The sequence below is a fragment of the Mustela erminea genome, chromosome 10, assembly GCF_009829155.1.
Source record: "Mustela erminea isolate mMusErm1 chromosome 10, mMusErm1.Pri, whole genome shotgun sequence".
Lineage (NCBI taxonomy): Eukaryota > Metazoa > Chordata > Mammalia > Carnivora > Mustelidae > Mustela > Mustela erminea.
The window spans coordinates 109,291,211-109,312,475 of NC_045623.1; the positions used below are offsets into that span (position 1 = coordinate 109,291,211).

A 21,265-nucleotide genomic window follows, 5' to 3' on the forward strand; every position below is an offset into this window, starting at 1 on the left:
ACCAATGACACGCGGGGGGGCGGGGCGGTCGCGGCCGTAGTGCGTCGCGAGGAGCCGCCCTGCCGGGAAGGAGCCCGAAGGGGAGTCGGCGGCACAAAATGGCGGCGGCGGCGGCGGCGACGATCGCTGCCGGGGCTCCGGGCCCGGCGGTCCCCGCCGCAGCGGCCTGCACTCCGGGCTCGGGGAGCGCAGCCCCCGGGTCGCAGGGGATGCTGATCGGGGACCGGCTGTACTCCGGGGTGCTCATCACCTTGGAGAACTGCCTCCTGCCTGACGACAAGCTCCGCTTCACGCCGTCCATGTCGAGTGGCCTCGACACCGACACGGAGACCGACCTCCGCGTGGTGGGCTGCGAGCTCATCCAGGCGGCCGGCATCCTGCTCCGCCTGCCGCAGGTGAGGGCGCGGCCGCGAGCCTCGGGTCGAGGGAACCGCCGCGCCGGCGCCGGCGCCGGGGGAGGCGAGCGGGCCCTTTGTTGGCGGCGGGGTCCGGGCCAGCGCCGCCCCCGGCCCCGGGCTTCGCCGCTGCTGTCCCTGGGGGCGAGGCGGGGCGCGAAGACCCCGTGAGGGCCCGCCGCCCGTCCTGGCGTCCGGCTCTGTGTCCGTCGCCGGAGGAGCGGCTTCCCCGCGAGGCCCTGGGTCGCGCTCCGGGCAGTGACGGCGGCGCTGCTCTCGTGCAGGTGGCGATGGCCACCGGGCAGGTGCTGTTCCAGCGGTTTTTCTACACCAAGTCCTTCGTGAAGCACTCCATGGAGGTAAGGGCCTCCTCGGCCTCCCGCGGGAGCGACGGCCCGGCGGGGGGGGTCCCCGCGCCGCGCACCTGGCTCGGGCCGTCCGCCGCGCTCGGCCGAGGACACAGCGCGCCGCGGTGCTTGCGTTCCAGCACGTGTCCATGGCGTGCGTGCACCTGGCCTCCAAGATCGAGGAGGCCCCGCGGCGGATCCGGGACGTCATCAACGTGTTCCACCGCCTGCGGCACCTGCGGGAGAAGAGGTGAGTGTCCGTCGCGCTCGGCGTCCGGGCCCCGCCGTGGCGGCTGCGCCGGCAGACGCTGCGGAGCGGAGCCCGGCTGGGGGCCGCCGCGGAGAGGGCGGGCCGGGCCTGCGGTGTCGTCGCGGCGGGTCCCGCCCGCCCAGGCCTGCCGCCGACCTGCGGCGGGGCTCGCAGTTCCGCACCGTTTGGGGCCGGCCGGCCGGTGCTTCGCCGCGAGGACGGTCGCGGGCGCGGAGGGACGCGGAGCCGCGCCCCGGCTTCGGGAAACCAGGCGCTAGCGGCAGCCGGCAGCGACTCCGGCCCAGCTGCCCCTGGTGCCCAGCCGCTGCGTGGACGGCCTTCGGGGAGGAGAGCCTCGGGCTGCTGGAACCTTCCGCTCGGAGCGCGTGCGCGTGGGTCGTGAGCCGGGGCGGTGCCCGCGGTTCTCGTGCGGGGAGACGCGCTCAGCCGAGAGCGGCCAGCCGGCGCCGTGCCGGTGCGCCCCGACCCGCGGCGGGGAAGGGAGAAGCCGTCGGCGCGGGCCTTTGTCCGGTTTTGTTACAGCTGCATCTGTCCGGCGCAGCCTCCGAGGGTTTCAGCGCGAGGAGGGAGCTGGGCTTGGACCGGCGTTGTCGGACCGCACTGACGGCCGTGTGCTCTGTCTGCGTAGGAAACCCGTGCCTCTGCTGCTGGATCAAGATTACGTTAACTTGAAGAATCAGATTATAAAGGCAGAGAGACGAGTTCTCAAAGAGCTGGGCTTCTGCGTCCACGTGAAGCATCCTCACAAGGTGAGGACGTGCCCGGCCGCCCGGAGCCCCCGGCCGCCCGGCTCTCACCCAGATTGACAGCTCTGAAGAGCAGTGAATGTGCTCCTGGCGTGGGTTCCCGCTGTGTGTCCAAAGTCTGAAGCCGGCTTCGTGGTCGTTAGTGGTCTTGGAGCGCCCTGTTAACTTGAACTGTGTGTTTTCCAGGGTTCGGAAATGGTGTTTTTTAAGTTTGCGCTTTCAGAAAAAATAGTGGTGAATTTGTAAAAGTGGAATCTGCCCATTTACGTTTTTCTTTCTCAGCACTTCGGTTTCTAAAGTTGCTTTAGTGGTAGCTGTATTTTCTTTTTTGGGGGAGTGGGAAGGCTTCTGAACCCTTTATTTGGAAATACGCTGAAGCAGCTTTGCAGCACGTGACAGTTGAGGAGCATGGCTGCCGTCCATGCCGTGGGACCCTCCTATGCGACACATAAATCTTTCTTTTTTTTTTTTCTTTAAGATTTTATTTACTTATTTGACAGACGGAGATCACAAACAGACACAGAGACAGGCAGGGGGAGGGGGAAGCAGATTCCCCGCGGAGCAGAGAGCCCGATGCGGGGCTCGATCCCAAGACCCTGAGATCATGACCTGAGCGGAAGGCAGAGGCTTTAACCCACTGAGCCACCCAGGCACCCCCGTAAACCTCTTTAAAAAAAAAAGAAAGAAGAGGAAAAAAAAGGATTGGAATTTGCACTTTTGCTTTTATTCCCTTTTTATTGCTGGATTTATTCCTAACTTTTGTCTCTCGCTTGTTTGACTTTCTGGCATTAATTTAAGTTCTTGATAAGTTACTGTAGACTTAGAGCTTTTTTTTATTTGCCGGAAGTGCTTCCATAACATGTTTTGTGTAAGGTGGTGACTAGGGTACAGAGATGATTAGGACAAGCTGATCTCAGTGGTGGAGACTATGTTGAAGATGAGAGTGAGAATCAGCCTTGGGACGGCCATGAAAAGTCCAGCCGCCTTTGCTGTGGGTGCCCTGGGTTCGGAAGAAGGTAGCAGGGTCTGTCAGCAAAATCTCCCATCCAGCTGAGCTGTGCACGGGGCGAATGACCAGGAGCTGCCACCCCCCCCCACTGGGGATCTAGCCTGCGGCTCATATTTACTGCATGGACGCTCTCAAGATCTGGGTTTTGGGTTCTCAAGGTTCTTGGTAATAACTGCCTGACCTGTATCTTCCAGATAATCGTTATGTACCTTCAGGTGTTAGAGTGTGAGCGTAACCAGCACCTGGTCCAGACCTCATGGTGAGTTGACCTTCCTTGTTTTATGAGACCAGCAAGGGCAGTGCAGGAATATGTTGATTTGAGGCACTTGGGCAGTGGGTAGTCGGTCCCATGACTCGGTTGTGGGCTGGAGTTGTCTGAGTGCCCAGTGTTCCTGCTGTGTAAATTCTAACCAGCCTCCCAAAATATCAGGCACTAGTCTGACGGTAAGGTGCCCCCCACCCCCCAGCCTTCCAGGAGAGCTTTCACTGGGCTTCCCTTTGAGGGCTGTTGACTTGGCACACTGGGATCTTTCCCGCAGGTGCCAGTGTCCATGTAGTGGTCTTGTGTCTCCTTGGAAGTTGCTTCTAACTGCCTCTTTTTAAAGAGGATCCCATGGGAGAAAGGGTCAGGATGACGTTTATCTGGGGACTGGTTTTAACAATGCATATTTTAGAAATGAAGCCTGAAGTAATAGTGCTGGGTGTTTGTGAATTTTCTTCCACGGAGTTAAGTCTGTAAGGGTCATATTTTTGCTGCCTGAATTGTCTGGTGCTATGCCATATCTAATAGAGAACCCATTTTGACTTTTCTTTTCTGTACTCTTTCAATCGAAGGGTAGCCTCTGAGGGTAAGTGACTAAGACTTCTCCTCTACTGTCCAAGCGCTTTGGTGCAGGGACAGCGGCCGTCCTCAGCCAATCCCGTGCAGGCTCTCCACCGAAGGCTGGCTCTAGATGGTGGTATGCGCACGATAGTATAGTGCTGGCCGACTGCTGCTGTGGTTCTCTGACGGTTGTGCTTCTTGTTAATCCTCTGTCGTGCTTTGGTAATTGTATTGATTAGAGTTAACTGTCTTGACTTGAATTTTGTCCCTTTAAAACTGCTGTACCTGTGCAATAAAGATGCAGTACCTTTCTCTAAAAAAAAAAAAAAAAAATGCTATGGAAAGCTACAAGAATTGGCTGATGGGAATTTAGACTGAATGACATGTCCTGGCTAAGTTTTATCTTCAGTATGGGATCATGTCATTATTCCTGGAAGTCCTAAAGTTGCTCTTCTCAACAGTTACGTGTTGACACATTCTAGTAAAAGGTGTGCATCTTTAAATTATTTCATGGACACTTCATATTGTAACTTAGATAAGCAGTAAGTTTAAATACACATTTCAAGGACTTTGTTTTGTTTTTAGGATTTAAAAGTTAATGTTATCAGTACTTGAGTACTGAAAATTTATTAGAGCCAAAGAAGTTACTGATGCTTCTGTTTATGAAGTGTTTCAACTGTTCACTTTGCCGTGATCTGAGACCTACGGCCTTCGTGCCGTTGTGTAGGTCTTTTCCTTGATTATCTCTTGATGCCTGGAGCAAGAGCTTCCAGAGCCAGGTGCCACGAGTTGGCATATGTCGAATATATCACTGAGAAGTCTGAGTGGGTTTGGGTGTCACCTTCTCCAGGGCTTAGGGCAGAGTTACCAGGGCGAGGGTGGGGGTGGATCCAGTCAGATCACACAGTGGGACTTGGCTACCCTGTGGGTGTGGCCTGATGCTAATGGTTGCAGTAGTGGGGTATGTTAGGAGCAGCAAATGTATCATTTGTTCGACTGTTTTCTCATGGAATTAATTGTTGTTTTTGTAATATTGATGAAATTAATATGAGATCCTGATTTGGGGCTATTAAATCCTAGACAAATAATATCTAAAGGAAAATGTTGACAATGTAGTCAATTTTAAAACCCTTATATTTAAAAAATGTAAATGTTTTGTATTTTTATATTTTCTAAAGTACCATAATGTTTTTTAAATGTATTGATTATGATGAAACTTCTAGTGTTTTGTTGCTTTTGTCTGATTTTATGAATGTTCATTTTAAGACTCGTTATTGAAATGGGACAATTTGGAAACGGTTCTTTGATAAGCCTGAGAAGAGGACTCCCCTTTGGGCATTGAGCCTTCCTCTGCCTGATGTTCCCATGCGCCCAGGGGTGGTGTCCCTTTCCACGTGGACTCCCGCATGGAAGAAGGGCCAGGCCCCGAGCGCCTCTTCCAGGAAAAGGGATGCAAGAGGACGGCTCGTCACAGAAGAGCCCTCGCAGGCTGCCTGCTCAGCTCATTCATTTGAGTTTGCATGTTTCTCTGCACTATGGATTTTGAGCATTTAGATTTCTTTCATCAAGTACATTTCAGCCACTACAGTAGACATTTTCTCTCTGAGGCATTGTGCTTTGCACGAGAACAGCCAGAAGTTGAGGGAAAAGTAAAGTTAAAGTCGGTTCTCTTTCATAGCAACATGTGTTGTCTGACATTCAGCCAGCTTTTTAGGTTTTTTTTTTTTCCCCCCGGTAATTTCCCTGTTTTCCTGTCCTATAGTCACAAAAAGCAGCTAGAATGTCTCTCCAGGAATCCTGAGCCTCACAGGACTGTGTAGCTCTAAGCCTAGGAGTAGACCGCGTAGAGTAGTGATTGTATCTAGGTGACGCACACGGGTATTCTGGGGGTGCCCGGGCCGTTGCAGTCCTCCTGCATTTGGTTTTCAGGAACTACATGAATGACAGCCTCCGCACAGATGTCTTCGTGAGGTTCCAGCCCGAGAGCATCGCCTGTGCCTGCATTTATCTTGCTGCCCGGACGCTGGAGGTCAGTGTTGTGCTCCCGCAGGGGGTCCTGGTCTGCTGCTTTCTCCAGCCTCCAAACAACTTCTGCATAGTGTTTTTCAGATTATGCTCACGTATGCCAAGAAAAGCCTCTCTCTTGGTGACCTGCAGGTGTATTTTTCTTGCCGTCTTGTCAGCCGCGCAGGACAGTGCTCACAAGGTGTTTGTGTTCACAGATCCCCCTGCCCAACCGTCCCCACTGGTTCCTTCTGTTTGGAGCAACTGAAGAAGAAATTCAAGAGATCTGCCTGAAAATCCTGCAGCTTTACACTCGGAAAAAGGTTCTGTGTTGTTTGCGTGTAACATACCCATTTGTATTTCGTTAGAAGCAGCCGGCTCTGAATTGTTTCGGATTTTGACTCCGTAGGTGGATCTGACACACCTGGAAAGTGAGGTTGAAAAGAGAAGACGCGCCATGGAGGAGGCCAAGGCCCAAGCCAAGGGCCTGCTGCCTGCCGGCCCCCGGGTTCTGGACAGCACTTCGGGGTTCTCACCTGCCCCCAAGCTGGGTGAGTGCGACGGGGTGTGGGCCTCGTGTCTGCTGCTGGCCTGAGCAGTCTGCAGACACCAGGGTCCCCAGCAGACATCAGTTGATTTTTGAAGTGAGAGGAGTCCTCCTAAAGGAGTTTGCATCGTTTTTATATTGTCTTTCTCTTTTTGTTTTTTTTTTAAAGGTTTCTTTAAGATTTTATTTATTCATTTGAGAAAGAGAGAATGAGTGTGTGTATACGCGTTAGGGGGGAGGGAGAGAGGCAGACTACGCACTGAGCAGGGAGCCCAATGTGGGGCTTGATACCAGGACCCCTGAGATCATGACCCTAGCTGAAGGTAGACGCTTAACCATCTGAGCTACCCAGGTACCCCAAGATTTTATTTTTAAGTAATCTCTACAACCAGTGTGGAGCTCAAACTTAAAACCCTGAGAAATCAAGAATTGCATGCTCCACCAGGTGAGCCAGCCAGGCTCCCCTTGTTTTAACATTTTCATGAACAAGCGATGTGGACAGGCTTTCCAAAATGCCTTTTTTTTTTTTTTTTAAACCCAGCCCACCTGATGAACTTGTCTTCTGATGAAAATTTTATAAATCCGGGGTGGTAGATTGTGTCTTCGGGTAATATTAGAGTTAAGCATGATGTACATCTCCAGTCCCTGAGGGAAAGTGAGACAGGTGGCTTTTTCTGTGTCTTTTGGGGGCATATTTAGCTTCTGAGTCCCAGGCTGGGAACGGGGAGTCTCCGTAAGTCCCATAGACCTAGTATTATCTCGTTCTGCTAATGCGCTTGCTTTCTTTCTTTCTTTTTTAAAGATTTTATTTATTTATTTGACAGACAGAGATCACAAGTAGGCAGAGAGACAGGCAGAGAGAGAGAGGAGGAAGCAGGTTCCCCGCTGAGCAGAGAGCCCGATGTGGGGCTCGATCCCAGGACCCTGGGATCATGACCTGAGCCGAAGGCAGAGGCTTTAACCCACTGAGCCACCCAGGTGCCCCGCTAATGTGTTTTCTATCAGAACATTTTCTTGGTGGTTAGGTTTTCACTTGTATTTGATTCTAGCAGAATCCCCCAAAGAAAGTAAAGGAAACAAGCCTTCCCCACTCTCTGTGAAGAACGCCAGAAGGAAAATGGAGGGTGTGAAGAAAGTCCAGGCTGACAGCCCAGTGAATGGGTGAGTACCCACGCACCCCAGTAGGCCTTTGGGGTTGGCTGGAGAGACTTGAAGCCTGTAACTGCTCCCATCATTTGTTTGTAGCTTGCCAAAGGGGCGAGGGAGCCGAAGTCGGAGCGGGAGTCGAGAGCAGAGCTACTCAAGGTCCCCATCACGATCTGCTTCTCCTAAGAGGAGGTACGTGCTACTCAGGGGTTGCGGGGGTGGGGGCGCCTGCCCCTGACAAGGGATGTTTTCCCCAGGGTGACTGCCCCTCACGGGAAAGTCACTCCTGACTCCGGGGTGGTTGGAGTGAGTGGCCACCTGTTTGGTGGTGCTGTCCTTCCTCACAGAAAAAGTGACAGTGGCTCCACGTCTGGCGGGTCCAAGTCGCAGAGCCGTTCACGGAGCAGAAGTGACTCCCCACCAAGACAGGCGCACAGAGGCGCTCCCTACAAAGGCTCCAAGGTGAGGAGCTACCGGAAGTCTAAGGACTGCAAGTACCCCACCCAGAAGCCACACAAGTCCCGGAGTCGGAGCTCCTCTCGCTCTCGAAGCCGCTCCCGGGAGCGGGCAGATAATTCCGGGAAGTATAAGAAGAAAAGTCATTACTACAGAGATCAGCGCAGGGAGCGTTCCCGGTCTTACGAGCGAACGAGCCATCGCTACGAGCGGGATCACCCTGGGCACAGCAGGCATCGGAGGTGAGGCAATGGGCTCCCAGAGCGCTGCCCTTTGACCCTTGGTGTGCGCACTGTGGCATGACCGGCCCTGTGGTGCAGCTCTTTGGAAGTGGATGTTGGCTCTGGACCTTGTGTTGAATTTGGAGATGGAATCAAGAGGCCGGCGAGGTGCCCTTTAGGCCGGCCTGGGCACAGCGCGCCTGGGCACAGCGCGCCCTCGTCGCGCCAGCACAGGGCCCACCTCAGCAGCAGCCCTGTGGAAGCAGATGTGTACATCCTGGTGGTGTGGCTTGGTGCTAACGACAGGCTGTGTCTTCACTCCCATACCAATACTCAATTACGTTAAACCAAGAAAATGACTTTTAGAACCTTTGCCTATATTAGGTTGTACTTATGTACATATTTTGCAGTGTTTCACAGTGAGAAAATGGCCTTAAACGCCCCTTATTCTCCATTCACCCTGTAAATAAACATGTGTTTACTACAAGTTAAAGCTATACATGAGAACTCAGAACTTGAATTGTTAGCTTAAAACTTGTGTAGAGAATTCTGATTTTTAAAATGTGAAGGTATTTAGATCTGTGTTGAAAGTCGTCTATTTTTATCTGTGCGATGCTGAGTGCAGGCCACCAGCTCCCAAATAGAGAAGTTTCCTATATATGCATTTTACGTGGTTAAATAAACAGTTCTCGCTACTCAGGACATTTGGACGTTCCAGAGTGCGGTTTGTGGTCCTGCCTGCTTGTTCCGTGCACCGCCTGCAGCCCCGTCGTAGGGGCCAGTCTGCACCGCGGCCTCTGATCTCCCGTATTAACGTGTCGGGGTCCGCACCGAGCTGTGCGGCTGCTCTTTGTGGAAGGAAGGCTTGCTCTGAGCCTGAGCTGGGACCCAGGCTGCTTCCTCGGGGGCAGGGAGGGAGGGTTGGGAGAGGCCAGGGCGGCTCCGGGGGGCAGGGGCGAGCAGCCCTGGGCGGCGGGCGCCCCTGGGTGGGGGCTGGGGGTGGGGGCGGGTCAGCGCGGCCCAGCACCTGCCGTCCAGGGGGCTCTTGGCCGCCTTAGCGGACCTCTACTTCGGAGCCAGGGCGGCAGCTCCCGAAAGGCCCCGGGGCGGAAGCGTCCACTGTCCCCGCAAACTCAGACCGAGGGCGGACTGCCTGCGGTTTCCGGGTCTGCACGGCACAGGACGGGGCTCGTCGGCCTCCGCACGGCCCGCGCTCTCCGCGCACCACCGGCGCCTCCGGAGGGACTCCTCCCCAGGCCCGGTGCGACGCCGGCCCCGGCCGCTTCGTTGCCCCTCTACTTCCGCCGCGGGGCCAACGCCACTTCCGCTCGCTCTGGGCGACTGGCCACTGGCCGTTCGGGACGCACGGCGAGGTCGGGCCGCGCAGGCGCACGGGGTGACCCCTTAGGATTGTGGGAAATGTAGTTCTCTGGCCGCCTCGAGGGAGAGGCCGAGCCTAGGGCTGTGGGCGGGGCGGGCCGCCCCTCCGGCCGGAAACGGCTGCTTTCCGGGGCGGGCGGCCCCAGCGCCGACACGCAGTCGGACACCGGGAGGGCGCCAGGGGGCGCCGGGAGTGGGTCGCGCCGGGCGGCCGCACGCGGGACCGGGGGCCGGTTTGGGGACGGGCCGGAAGTGCCTGCACTGGGCGGCGGAGCGGTCAGTCTCAGGCCCCCGGTTCAGGTCTGGGGAGGGTCGGCGGGGCCGCGGCTGCGGGGGCACGGCGGCCGGGGGAGGCTGGGGCCCGACGGGAACCGGCCCCTGCGGCCTGCCGGGGTGGGAGACGGGGACGAGGGGGACGAGGGGGATGGGCTGCGGAGTCCTGGGCTCCCGGGGCTGCTGCACGCGCCCCCCGGCCACTCCCGCGTGACCCCCGCGCGCCTGTGTTCCAGCCACGCGGACCACCGGGGCCGCCACCACCCCCGGACCATGCTCCTGGTGCGCCTGACTTCTCGGCTGCTGAGGGCTGTTCCTCGGGCAGGTAAGAGGCCCCGTGGGGGCAAGGCGGCCGGGCAGACTGTGGGGTGAGTCCCAGCGGCCCGCTGCTGGCCGGGCCTCACCGGCTGGAGGCAGCGGCCTGGCCGCGCAAACTCCTCGCGAACGTCCAAGGAGCACAAAGGGAAAGTCCGGGCCTGAGAACATCAGCCTGAATTCCGGCGGGGACACGGCTCTGCTGCCCAGTCCCCGAGGCAGGATTGGCCGCGCTCGAGCCTCCTTGCGTGGCTGCTGCCTGTGCCGTCTTGCTTCCTGCAGGTTGCGGTGGGCCCTGGCCTGTGTCGGTGGTGCCAGGCGGGCGCGCCTGCAGGCCTTGCTACAGCACCCAGCCCACAGCGCCAAGTGGAGTTGCCTCCGTCCCCGGCAAGGGGCTCCAGCTGGAGCTTGAGGAGATGCTGGTCCCCAGGAAGATGTCTGTCAGTCCTCTGGAGAGCTGGCTGACCGCGCACTACCTCCTGCCCACACTAGCGGCCAGGGCCCCAGGGCCGGTGGCTCCATCCCTGCTCTATGAGTGTCCACCCAGCCCAGTGGGGGAAGGGGCCGAGCAGGGGATGGAGGAGGTCTCAGATGCCCCCGGGATGCAGTGCAAGAACGTGCTGAAGATTCGCAGGCGGAAGATGAATCATCACAAGTACCGCAAGCTGGTCAAGAGGACCCGGTTCCTGCGGCGGAAGGTGCGGGAAGGACGCCTGAAACGGAAGCAGGTCAGTGTGGGGTGTGGGCCTCTCAGCCTAGGGTGGGCGAGGCGGCGGAGCGCGCCTGGCCCTGCCTCAGAACCAGCGGTGGTCCCTCCCTTGCAGATCAAGTTCGAGAGAGACCTGAGGCGCATCTGGCTGAAGGCAGGCCTGAAGGAGGCCCCTGCAGGCTGGCAGACCCCCAAGATCTACCTGAAGAGCAAATGAGTCTGGTGCTGCTCTGTCCCACCTCTGTTGCTGCTGATGACCCCCTAATAAATGTTCAGGAACTTAGCTGTTCCCTGGGGGACCTGGTCCCTCTGCTGCGTAGCGGGAGCGATCTTGGGATTGATGCTGGTGCCAGCCCCTGGTTTTCTCGGAGGCACAAGAGTCCCAGGGTGCAGATTGGGGTCCCTTCCCCAAGAGGGCTCTTGTCCTGGTGCCAAGGAGCAGGAGTGACAGTCTCCCTATTTAGCTGCAGACAAAGGCCCAGGCCTGCTCTCTACGCACTTGTATTCTACTGCGGGAGGCAGACTCTTAACACGCTGGGGGCAGAAGTACCAAAGGCCAGTGCTGGGGGGTTAGGGGGTGCCCAGACGGAGTTGGGAGTGTGGTTAAGTTGGGAGGGGAGAGGGAGGGCCTCATGGGGAAGACTGGGGGGCAGGCTCTGCCCCCAGAGATGATGGATGGGACCCTGCAGTCCCCCCAGACCTCCAGTGGCTCTCCGAGCTGTCCTGCTCCACTGGGGCTGGGGACCCCTGGTCTCCCTTGGCCTCTGCTGCCTCATGAGACCCTGAATGGGGGGCTGATCGGGAAGGGATGGCTGGGAGGGTGTGCTCTGGCGGGGTTGGGGGCGGCTGAGAAAGTGGTGCTGTTGGTGGAGCCGGAGACTTAGCGTGAGCCCGTGGACCACCGCATCCAGGCTGGGCGAGGGCCGGACTGCCGGCAGGGGAGCTAGGCCAGAGGCCGTGCATGAGGCTCTTCTCAGGCTCTGCCTGGCTCCCTGAGGGCGCACTTAGAGGCCAGGAGAAGCGGTGCGTCTCTCCTGGGCCGGCCGCTAGAGGCTCTTCGGACGCTGCTGTTCTCGCTTGATCCCCTACAACCCCTTTAGGGCTGCGCCACTTCTCACGGGGCTGTGGGCGGTCTCCCCTCGTCATAGAGAGGTGTCTGGGAGTGGGGGTTGGGTTCTGTGCACATCAGGCAGATCGTGGGGAGGAGCAGGGGTTTCCCTGCAGTTTCTTGGTTGTGCTGCTCACCCCACATTCTTTTAGGGTGCTGGGCAGGCTCCTGCCCCGTGCATGGCAGCCAGCCATTTAGGTTAGCAGGCTTCTTTTTTTTTTTTTTTTTTTTTAAGATTTTATTTATTTATTTGGCAGAGACAGAGAGGAAAGCAGGCTCCCCGCTGAGCAGAGAGCCAAGGCGGGGCTCGATTCCAGGACTCTGAGATCATGACCTGAGCCGAAGGGAGAGGCTTAACCCTCTGAGCCACCCAGATGCCCCGGTTACCAGGCTTCTAACTGCTGGGTGGTCTGAGTCCCTGTCGGTCAGGGGACACAGCTCGTGCACGTGCTGGGTGTGGCGGAGGAGGGTGATGTGATCTGACGCCATTGAGGGAGCAGGCCGCCTCCTTCATGCGGCTGCCAGGGGTCAGCAGTTGGGCTCCCAGCAGCCCCTGGGGTCAGCATCCTGCCACCCCAGGCACCTGAGAAGACACAGGAAGGCCCCACTAGGGTCCCAGGCACCCTTCCTGGGTCTCGGTTTCCCTATCTGGGGGTTGCAGGGCGGGGGCAGAGGTGTCAGGGCCCAGTGATGGAGCCTTTTGGGGTGGAGAGGACCGTGACCTGTTAGGACCAAGCATGGCCTCACCCCGCCTGGCCTCTCAGCAGGGCCTCCGTCTGCCGGTGGCGCCCTTGGCCAGTGCCCACGGCTGCTGGGTACCCGTGACTGCTCCCAGCCCTGTCGCAGTGGCCGCCCTGTGGCTCCCTCCGCCCTTCCCCCCCCGTGGGTGAGAGGAGCGTCCGGATGCTAAGTTGCTCCGCCATCTGGAGACGAGGCTCTGCCCCGAGCTGAGCGTGGCCGGCTGGGGACTCCAGGAGGTGAGAGCGGCCGGCTTGTGCGGGAAGCCACAGAGCCACGCTCCTGGAGTTGTCTGCCCACAGGGCACCACACAGCCCTTGCTCCAACTTCTGCCACCTGGTGGGGGGGTCCCCTGAGGTACGGCACCTGGCCACGTCTGGAGAGATTTCTGGTTGTCTCAGTTGGGGTCCTGCTGACAGCAGCGGGAGGAGTGTGGCAGGACGGCTGCAAATGCCCTGTAATGCACAGGGCAGCCGACCCTGAAAGTCTGACGTCTCTCAGACATCAGTGGTGCCACGGCTGAGACCTCTGCTCCAGACGCCACTGCTCCCATGGGGTCAGGTCCTGAGCCTGCCCAACGCCCCCGCCCCCGCCACTGCCTGGTGCCCTTGTGCAGATCTTGGCCTGCCTGTGGCTTGGGTGTATTCGTGCCCCAACCACGACTTCAGGAGGCAATTTTGGTGCTTTATTTTTATCTCTGCAGTTCCTCCCAGGCTATAAGAAACTTCCCTCTTCCATATGAGGCCTCTGCCCTGCCCCGCAGCCTGTGGGATGTGCAGCCTCTTCTCCCTGCTGGCCCCACACCCGCCACGGGGGAAACGGCAGGGGCAGGAGAGGTGTGGCAGAGGCCCCTCCTGGCATTGTGTAGGGCTGGGGTGCTGGCCAGAGGAGACACCAGCCGGGGCCAGAGCTATTGGGGGTGTTCTTGGGCACTTGCTGAGGGCCTTGATTCCTGGGCCTGGTGTGGAGGCATCTCTGAACTCAACCCCCATGCCTGTTCCTCTGCCGCTCTGTGCCAGCCAGTATCTTCCGGGTGTTCCTGACTACACAGTGGGGCCAGGAAGGGGCCAGGCAGGGGAGGGTGCTGAGCCCGGGTGCTGGGCCCTGAGAGGGGCTGACTGTGGCCTACTTAAGGCGGACCACCTGCAGGGGCCCTGGGCCATGAACGGCCGCGCGCTCCCTGCCGTCCAAGCAGTATGCAGGCTGGGGCGGGTGACAGCCTCAGAGTGGGACAGAGGCTGCAGAAGGAGGCCTGCTTGCCGGGCCTGGCCGTGGCCAGCTGAGCTCACAGAGAAAGGTTGCTGGAACCTGGGTGGGCAGGGGCGGGAGGGAACCATCCTGTCTAGGGCTGAGTTGTGGGAAAAGCCCTTGAAGGGCTCTTGAGCTGTGGCCTCTGGGATAGGGCTGAGGAGTCCAGAGCTGGGTCTGGAGTTAGCCTCACGGTGGGAGCTGGCAGGTGACAACCCCTGCCACCTGGCTGGGCACTTAGAGGCCAGCCCATGTACCTGTCGAATGCTGTCCCCTGCTGACCTCAGCCTCACAGGGCCATTTGGTGGAGGAAACCGATCCAGGATGTTGGGTCACACGATAGCTGAGTTAAGGCAGGGACTAGAATCCAGGCCCAGACTTGGATGCTTTCAGGGGGGTCGGGGGGCCATCTGAACAGCGTCTGAAGGCTGGGGATTCTCTGTAGGATGTGGGATGGCCTATGTGTGTCTGCGTGTGCTGACGAACACTCCTGGTTGCACGGGGGCAGGAAGCACTGAACATTCCCAGGTGACCCGTGGGGAGTGGGGGGCGTGGTGGGCAACAGCAGGGCTGGCAGGACTCCCTGAGGCCAAGGTGCAGGGAGACCTCAGGCCAGGCACAAGCTTGGGCCAACTCCTGGAGAACCTCCAAAACGTGGCTGACGCCAGGGTTGAGCTGGGTGACCAGGTGGCATTAATGGCATCTTGTAGAGTGTAAAATTGTGGAGCACACTTGTCCCAGGCAATTCGGGAACGCAGGGTTCAGCTCCAACGGCACACGGGAGGAGCGCCCTGTGTGCCCGACATTGCCTGCCCTGAGTTGGCCTCACGCTGGTGTGGACAATCTGGTCCAGGAGGAGACTGATCCTGCCCAACGTCCTCCTGCTGAGCAGAGCTGGGGTTTCCTGTCCCTCTCACGCCTGTTCTCCCGGAGGTGGGTCAGGTAAGCGCAGGGTCCTCTGGGCTCAGACGGTTGGGGGTGGTGGTGCTGGGTGCTCTGGGCTCCTCCTGGCCTCCAAGAGGAGCCCATTCATTTTGGTACTATTGGTTTCATTACTTTGTATTTATTTTAATTTTTTTTTTTTTTTTTTTTTAACGTGCTAGCCAGGTAAGATTGTAGCTCCACATGAAGTTCTGCAAAGCTTGTAATAAAACAAAAGCTTCCGCTTGGGCGTCCGGGGTCTGTCGCGGGGGGGCTCCCGTGGCCGTCCTTTCTCAGACAACTGTTGGTTTTCCTGTTTTCTTCTGCATGTTCGTTTATTGATGTATCAAAATCCAGCCCCAGACTTGCTGACAGAATTTAAAAAGTCACAGTTTGGTCCAATTTCTCAAATGATTCTCCCGGTGGCCCCTATCTGGGCTGCCCCAGGCCGCACCCACTGGGTCCGGTTTCTGGGTCGCCATGGTCCGCTCTTGCGCAGTCTTTTCCCTTCTTTCCATGGAGGATAGTTTCTTTTTAGAAAAAAAAAAAAAAGAAGCTATATTTATTTATTGCTTTATTGCAATAAATATTGCTACATTTATTTATTATTTATTTATTTATTTATAAATAAACTATATTTATTTATTTATTGCTGAGCCAGGGGCAGAAGGAGAACATCTCAAGGAGACCCGATCCCACAATCCGGAGGTCAGGACCTAAGCTGAAACCGAGAGTCAGATGCTCCACTGACTGAGCCATCCGGCGGCCCTCGGGGAATACGTTTTCCCGAGGAGGGATGCCCCGGGTCGAGAGGGCCACACGAGGGCTGGCCGCCACAAGGGAGTGGATTCCAGGCACGAAAGGTGTCCTGGGCTCCTGCAGGAGCGGCGTCATTGCCCAGCCCGTCTGTGGTCAGCCCGCAGAGGGGACTTTGCCTGCCATCACGTGCCCAAGAGGCATTCATGATTCAGCTACAAGTCTGGCTGGCTTCAGAACTTGATTTAAAAAAATTATTTTAATAGAAGTTATGCCTGTGTGTGCCTAACTAGGTCAGTAGTTCAGTGGTGCTTGGGTAAGAGAACCACCCCACTTTTCCCAGAGGCAGTTTAAGCTCTCTTAGACGATTTTTCTGGTATGTATTTATTTATTTATTTATTTATTTATTTATTTTTAAGATTTTCTTTATTTATTTGACAGAGATCACAAGTAGGCAGAGAGGGAGGGGAAAGCAGGCTCCACGCTGAGCAGAGAGCCCGATGTGGGGCTTGATCCTGGGACCCTGAGATCACGACCTGAGCCGATGGGAGAGGCTTAACCCACTGAGCCACCCAGGCGCCCCATTTAATGAAGTAAAAAAAAAAATCTGCTCTGCCGATTTTAATTCCTAAGAGACTTTTTGTTTGGGGGTATGTGGGGTATTTTTAACTGCACTTGCCCTGTGTCCCCAACTGGTGCCCTCCACTGTGAGGATGTTAATGATGCTCTCGCAGGCTCGCTGCCTCCTTGGCCCCGTCTAGTGTCTGCTTCTGAGGTGGTTCTTTCTGCTTGTTGACTCTGGTCTCTGGTCTCCATGTTACTGGCTTTGCCATGATAGAACGTGGTTGTCTACTTACGAGGACTGGCCGAGGCCCAGAAGGGGTCTCGAAGCTCCTTTCCACTTCTCGTGGGACCCAGGACGCTTCAGAGACATGGCTGGTTCCAGGCACAGCTAGCAGCTTCAGGAATAAAAATACAGGCCCCCTCATTCAGCTGGAATTTCGGATACGCAATAAGTAATTTTCATTATAAGTATGTCCTGTGCTCTATTTAATCTGGAGCCGCAAGGCCGGGTCCGTGGCAGGAGGCGCCAGGGGCCAGTGTATCCTTCTGCACCAGACGGCATGGGAGGCTGCTGTGCATGGGTCCGGGGGCCAGGGCCCCGCGGAAAAGACTCTCCGCGGCGGATCGAGAGGTGTCAAGGCACCTAGCACTCCTAACACCGATTAGATTCTTGATTGTATGACCAGAAACATTTTATGAGCATACTAGTATAATTTTCCATCTTAGTGGGAACCCAAAATGTATACGATTATAAAGTCTCTGAAGTTTGATGCTTAAGTAGGCTAATACATGCTTGCTAGATTTAAAATAGAGGACATGACAGTTCCAAAGTGGGGGGGGGGGGGAAAGAAATTGAGTTTCTAATCCCTTAAGAAAGTTCACCCTTTAAGAAAGGTCATTTTCTTGTGGAATCCACAGCTTAAAAATAAAAACAAAGAACACAACTGCATCCCCCTCACCAAAAAAATGGGAGCTAACGGTTGATTGTTGCATAAGAAGCAAAGAGCTGTGAATTCACACGGGGAGCAAAGAACACCAAGAAGACTTGACTTCATGGGAACATGAATTCAACATTGTTTTAATGTTAGGCTGAAAAATGTGGGTTTAACAATTTCTATTGGGAAAAAGTTCAGATCATACTTTTTTTTTTTTTTTAAGATTTTGTCAGAGAGCGTAAGCAGGGGAGCAGCAGGGGGAGGAGGAGCAGACCCCCACTGAGCAGGTGTCCCTCAGGTCATTGTTTAATCAAGGTCAACCCTTGGACAAATTAGACTGGTTTTATAATTTTGATTTAAAACAACTATGTGGACGGGTGCCTGGGTGGCTCAGTGGGTGAAGCCTCTGCCTTCGGCTCAGGTCATGGTCCCAGGGTCCTGGGATCGAGCCCCGCATCGGGCTCTCTGCTCAGCAGGGAGCCTGCTTCCGCCTCTCTGCCTGCTTGTGATCTCTGTCTGTCCAATAAATAAATAAAATCCTTAAAAAAAATTATGTGGGTATAAGATAATAGGAAGTTATAACTTCTGGAAAAATTGAGTTATTTACTGATGATGCAAAGTTCATTTAAACTTTACTAGATTTCCTGGTCTGGTTTTGCAGATCAGGTAAGTTTCTTGCTCTCTCGCTCTCTTTTATTTATTTATTTATTTATTTTTAAAGATTTTATTTATTTATTGGACAGACAGAGATCACAGGTAGGCAGAGAGGCAGACAGAGAGAGAGGAGGAAGCAGGTTCCCCGCTGAGCAGAGAGCCTGATGCGGGGCTCCATCCCAGGACTCTGGGATCAAGACCCGAGCCAAAGGCAGAGGCTTTAACCCACTGAGCCACCCAGGCGCCCCTCTTTTTTTTTTTTAAAGTAGTCTGTGTATCCAGCATGGGGACTGACATGGGGCTTGAACTCACGATCCTGGGATCATGACCGGAGCTGAAATCAAGAGTCAGAGGCTTAACTGAATGAACCACCCAGGTGCCCCAGGCAAGTTATTTTTCCAAAAAATAGTTAAGGTCGTGTAAATGCACACACATATGTTTAACTCTGTCAAGTATCGGCTCTCTCTTCCTGTAAACCTCAGTGCTCCGAGTTACTTGCATTTCATCATGTCGCTTACCTGTCAGCTCCCGTGGCATGTTCCCTCTGAAGGCACCGTCATTACCTCCCCTTCCCTGGGCACATGCTGCTTGGCAGTGTGACTTCGCTGCTGCTCCTGTTGAACGCTGGGGTCGACCTCCCCTCCGCTTGAAGGCTGGGTCTGCTCTGACCCACTGAGTGTGGTGGAAGGCTGCCAAGCCTCGGTGTGAGGGGCCTGGCAGCTTCCACCAGTGGAAGGGAGCTTGGGCTAGACTCCTGAATACCAGCAGGATGTGCAGAGGGAAGAGGCCCGTGGACGGAGAGGGGGTGGGTCCCGTGGACAGAGGGTGCCAGTGGGGAGAAAAAGGGCCATGTGGGTGGGGGCGCAGCGGACAGAGAGGGAGGGCCCCGGGGAGACAGGACCCACCGAGGCCCAGGCGCCAAAGCGAAGCCGGCTGGATCCCAGCCCCCGCTGAGCCGTCCTAGCCGCCACCACCGCCGTGTGGGACACAGACGAGCTGTCCTGGCAGAATTCCTGACCCACGGAGTCCCGAGCGGTGAAAGGTCACGGACACAGGTGCGATCTGCCCTGCAGGGGGTGTTGGGGCGCTGCCCTCGGCGATTCTGCTCTCTCTGACCATGATCGGTGACTCTCCTGCTTCATTTAATCGGTATGGAACCGTGATGCTTACTTTCTGTTGGGTCACGATCCACAGCACCTGTGCTGACTGTCCCTGGAGGCCGCTGCTTGGCCCCGTCGCTCTTCGGCCCGTCCCATCACTGTCCTGTCAGTTTCCAGCACTGCCTCCCCCCCGGCACCGCAGGTTCTCCAGACGGTGGTGCCGGTCTGTTCTGCCAGTCCTAAGACCAGCCGCTTCTCCAAGGCGCCCTGGTTCCTTTTGTCGGACGCCGGTCTCAGAAACGAGGGTCTGGGTGCCGGTGAGCCTGTGGCTTCCCGGACGACAGAGCTAGAAGATGCTGGTGCGCGCGCTCCCGCGCTGGTGTGCGCCGGCATCTGCACCACCCTGAACACAAGCTGCTGCTGGTGTCCCCAGCTGCCGCCCGTGCCCACACAGGTCATTCTAGCTGCCTCTCCTTGCTTCACTCGGAGTAGCGAGACACGGGCCTGTCACGGCCGCCCACCTGCGGAGCTGGTGGATGCCGGCGCGCGCCGGAGTCGGTAGACCAGAGCCTGTGGCCCGCCAGCCCGCGCGGAATTCCGGGTCCTTGCAAAGTGTTCTCATCCCTGAAGCGACCTGGGTCAGCATTTCGCCACCCTCTACACAAGGTCATTTCTTCGAATTCTGATTCGCTCCGATTCTCCCAACTTCCTAAACTAGCTGTTTTACGACTCTGCGCATTGAGGCTCACGCCGAGCTGTGCTCTTCCTTGAATCTTGGTAAGCGCACGGGGCCGCTCCCCCGCCAGGACGATCCCGTACAGAATGGCTTCCGTGCTCCGCCTCGCCCCAGCTGGTCGTTGTACAGCCAGTTCCTTTCAAGGGGGTTTGTTCTGGAGCAAAGGCTACAGGAAATACTGGGTAATTTTTAGAGATACTGAAATTCCCAAAGACCGACGACAGAGCTAGTGCTCACTATATAAAAACGTTGGTTTTTTCAGATCCTGTCTCGTTTGGCGGGTAAAGGTACGGTGACATGCATGTTGTGCATGTAGATGAACTAAAGTTCCCGGAGCCAGGACGCCGGTTCGCGGAGAGGCGGACGCTGCGGTTAAACTGAGCCGGAGTGTCGGCAATCATAGAGGGAGACCAGTTGCTTCCTGCTTGAGTCAGGAAGAGCCTCTCCCTCACCCAGGCTCAGCCTCCGTGGGGTCTCCCTGTGGGTCTCGGGCGGACCCCACCCATCTCCAAGCAGGCGGCCTGGGAGCATGCCGCTTAGCCCAAGATCCACATGATGAGGTAGAGTGAGTGAGGGTCCCGGTAGGAGTGCTGGGCACGTGAGGTGATGGGGACGCTCCAGGCTGCACGGGCCGGGGCTCACTGCAGGGGGGCAGGGTGCTGGTTTCCCTGTTGAGAGCCCTGGGGGAAGGTTACGGTGGCCGGGTCAACCTTTTGAGGCGGGCGAGGGACAGTGTGTTGTGGCACCGCTGACCCAGCTGGCCCAGCCCGTCCCCCGGGAGCACCCGGTCCTCGTGCAGCCTCCCTCCCGGGAGAGCTCAGCTCCGCGCCCACTGTAAAGCCGAGATGCTCGAAGGAATCACACGCACAGGGCGCCTGGGGGGTCAGGCGCAGAAGCCGCAGGCTTCGTCTCAGGGCATGATCCTGGGGCCCTGGGATCAAGCCCCACATCAGGCTCCCTGCTCAGCGGGGAGCCTGCTTCTCCCTCTCCCGCTGCTGCTCCCCCTGCTTATGCTCTCTCACTCTCTCTGTCAAACAAATAAATAAAATCTTTTAAAAGTTGGGGGGTGCCTGGGCAGCTCAGTGGGTTAAAGCCTCCGCCTTCAGTTCAGGTCATGGCCTCAGGGTCCTGGGATCGAGCCCCGCATCAGGCTCTCTGCTCAGCGGGGAACCTGCTTCCTCCTCTCTCTGCCTGCCTCTCTGCCTACTTGTGATCTCTGTCTGTCAAATTAATAAAATCTAAAAATTAAAAAAAATTTTAAAAAAAGGAAAGATTGGCTGGTTCATGATACAATGTCTCTATTATTTTCATATTCTTCTCTCTCTTTTTTTTTTTTTAAAGATTTATTTATTTATTTATTTGACAGAGAGATCACAAGCAGGCAGAGAGGCAGGCAGAGAGAGAGGAGGAAGCAGGCTCCCTGCTGAGCAGAGAGCCCGATGCGGGACTCGATCCCAGGACCCTGAGATCATGACCCGAGCCGAAGGCAGCGTCTTAACCCACTGAGCCACCCAGGCGCCCCTGCCCTGTTTTTTTGTTTTGTTTTTTTTTAAGCGCCAGGGCTCTTCCAGCATTGTTTTGGCTCCTGAGGGGAGGACTGAAGGGGAGGACACGGGGTGTGTCCCCCGTGTGCCCGGAGGACTGTGTTCCCGTTTGTTCGCCGAAACCCTTGGCGTACTAAGCCACCGCACGTCCCCACATCCCCAGACCACATCCTCCTCGCTGAGACCCTCTGAGCCTGACTTGCTCACTCAGCATACGGGCCAGATGGCCGCCGCCCAGCGCTCCCCGAGCGCCCAGCTCTGCTCCCCGACCCGGGAGACAGCTCCCCCCGCACCGGCCTGGACATTCACCGGGACGCCG

At 56.7% G+C, this 21,265-nt stretch overlaps 2 protein-coding genes across 8 annotated transcripts; both read left to right on the forward strand.

The window, feature by feature from the left end:
- The first annotated feature begins 40 nt into the window (after positions 1 to 40).
- Positions 41 to 8,669, forward strand: CCNL2 (cyclin L2). 6 transcript variants are annotated; one of them, XM_032303689.1, is made up of 11 exons: positions 48 to 395; positions 680 to 754; positions 883 to 992; positions 1,642 to 1,762; positions 2,963 to 3,027; positions 5,521 to 5,620; positions 5,814 to 5,918; positions 6,005 to 6,146; positions 7,192 to 7,303; positions 7,388 to 7,480; positions 7,636 to 8,669. In XM_032303689.1, exons 1-11 carry the CDS (start codon positions 99 to 101, stop codon positions 7,988 to 7,990), a joined length of 1,575 nt encoding a protein of 524 aa, XP_032159580.1. In that variant the 5' UTR covers positions 48 to 98; the 3' UTR covers positions 7,991 to 8,669. The 6 variants fall into 6 exon arrangements, with proteins under 6 accessions (XP_032159586.1, XP_032159580.1, XP_032159582.1 ...); XM_032303691.1 differs by having other exon boundaries at positions 49 to 395; positions 7,195 to 7,303; XM_032303694.1 differs by lacking the exons at positions 48 to 395; positions 680 to 754; positions 883 to 992; positions 1,642 to 1,762; positions 2,963 to 3,027 and adding an exon at positions 3,603 to 3,616.
- A 757-nt stretch (positions 8,670 to 9,426) lies between these two features.
- Positions 9,427 to 10,925, forward strand: AURKAIP1 (aurora kinase A interacting protein 1). 2 transcript variants are annotated; one of them, XM_032303703.1, is made up of 4 exons: positions 9,427 to 9,645; positions 9,855 to 9,943; positions 10,216 to 10,661; positions 10,758 to 10,925. In XM_032303703.1, the coding sequence occupies exons 2-4, from the start codon at positions 9,892 to 9,894 to the stop codon at positions 10,857 to 10,859; spliced, it is 600 nt and encodes a 199-aa protein (XP_032159594.1). In that variant the 5' UTR covers positions 9,427 to 9,645; positions 9,855 to 9,891; the 3' UTR covers positions 10,860 to 10,925. The 2 variants fall into 2 exon arrangements, with proteins under 2 accessions (XP_032159594.1, XP_032159593.1); XM_032303702.1 differs by having other exon boundaries at positions 9,428 to 9,621.
- Positions 10,926 to 21,265: the final 10,340 nt, after the last annotated feature.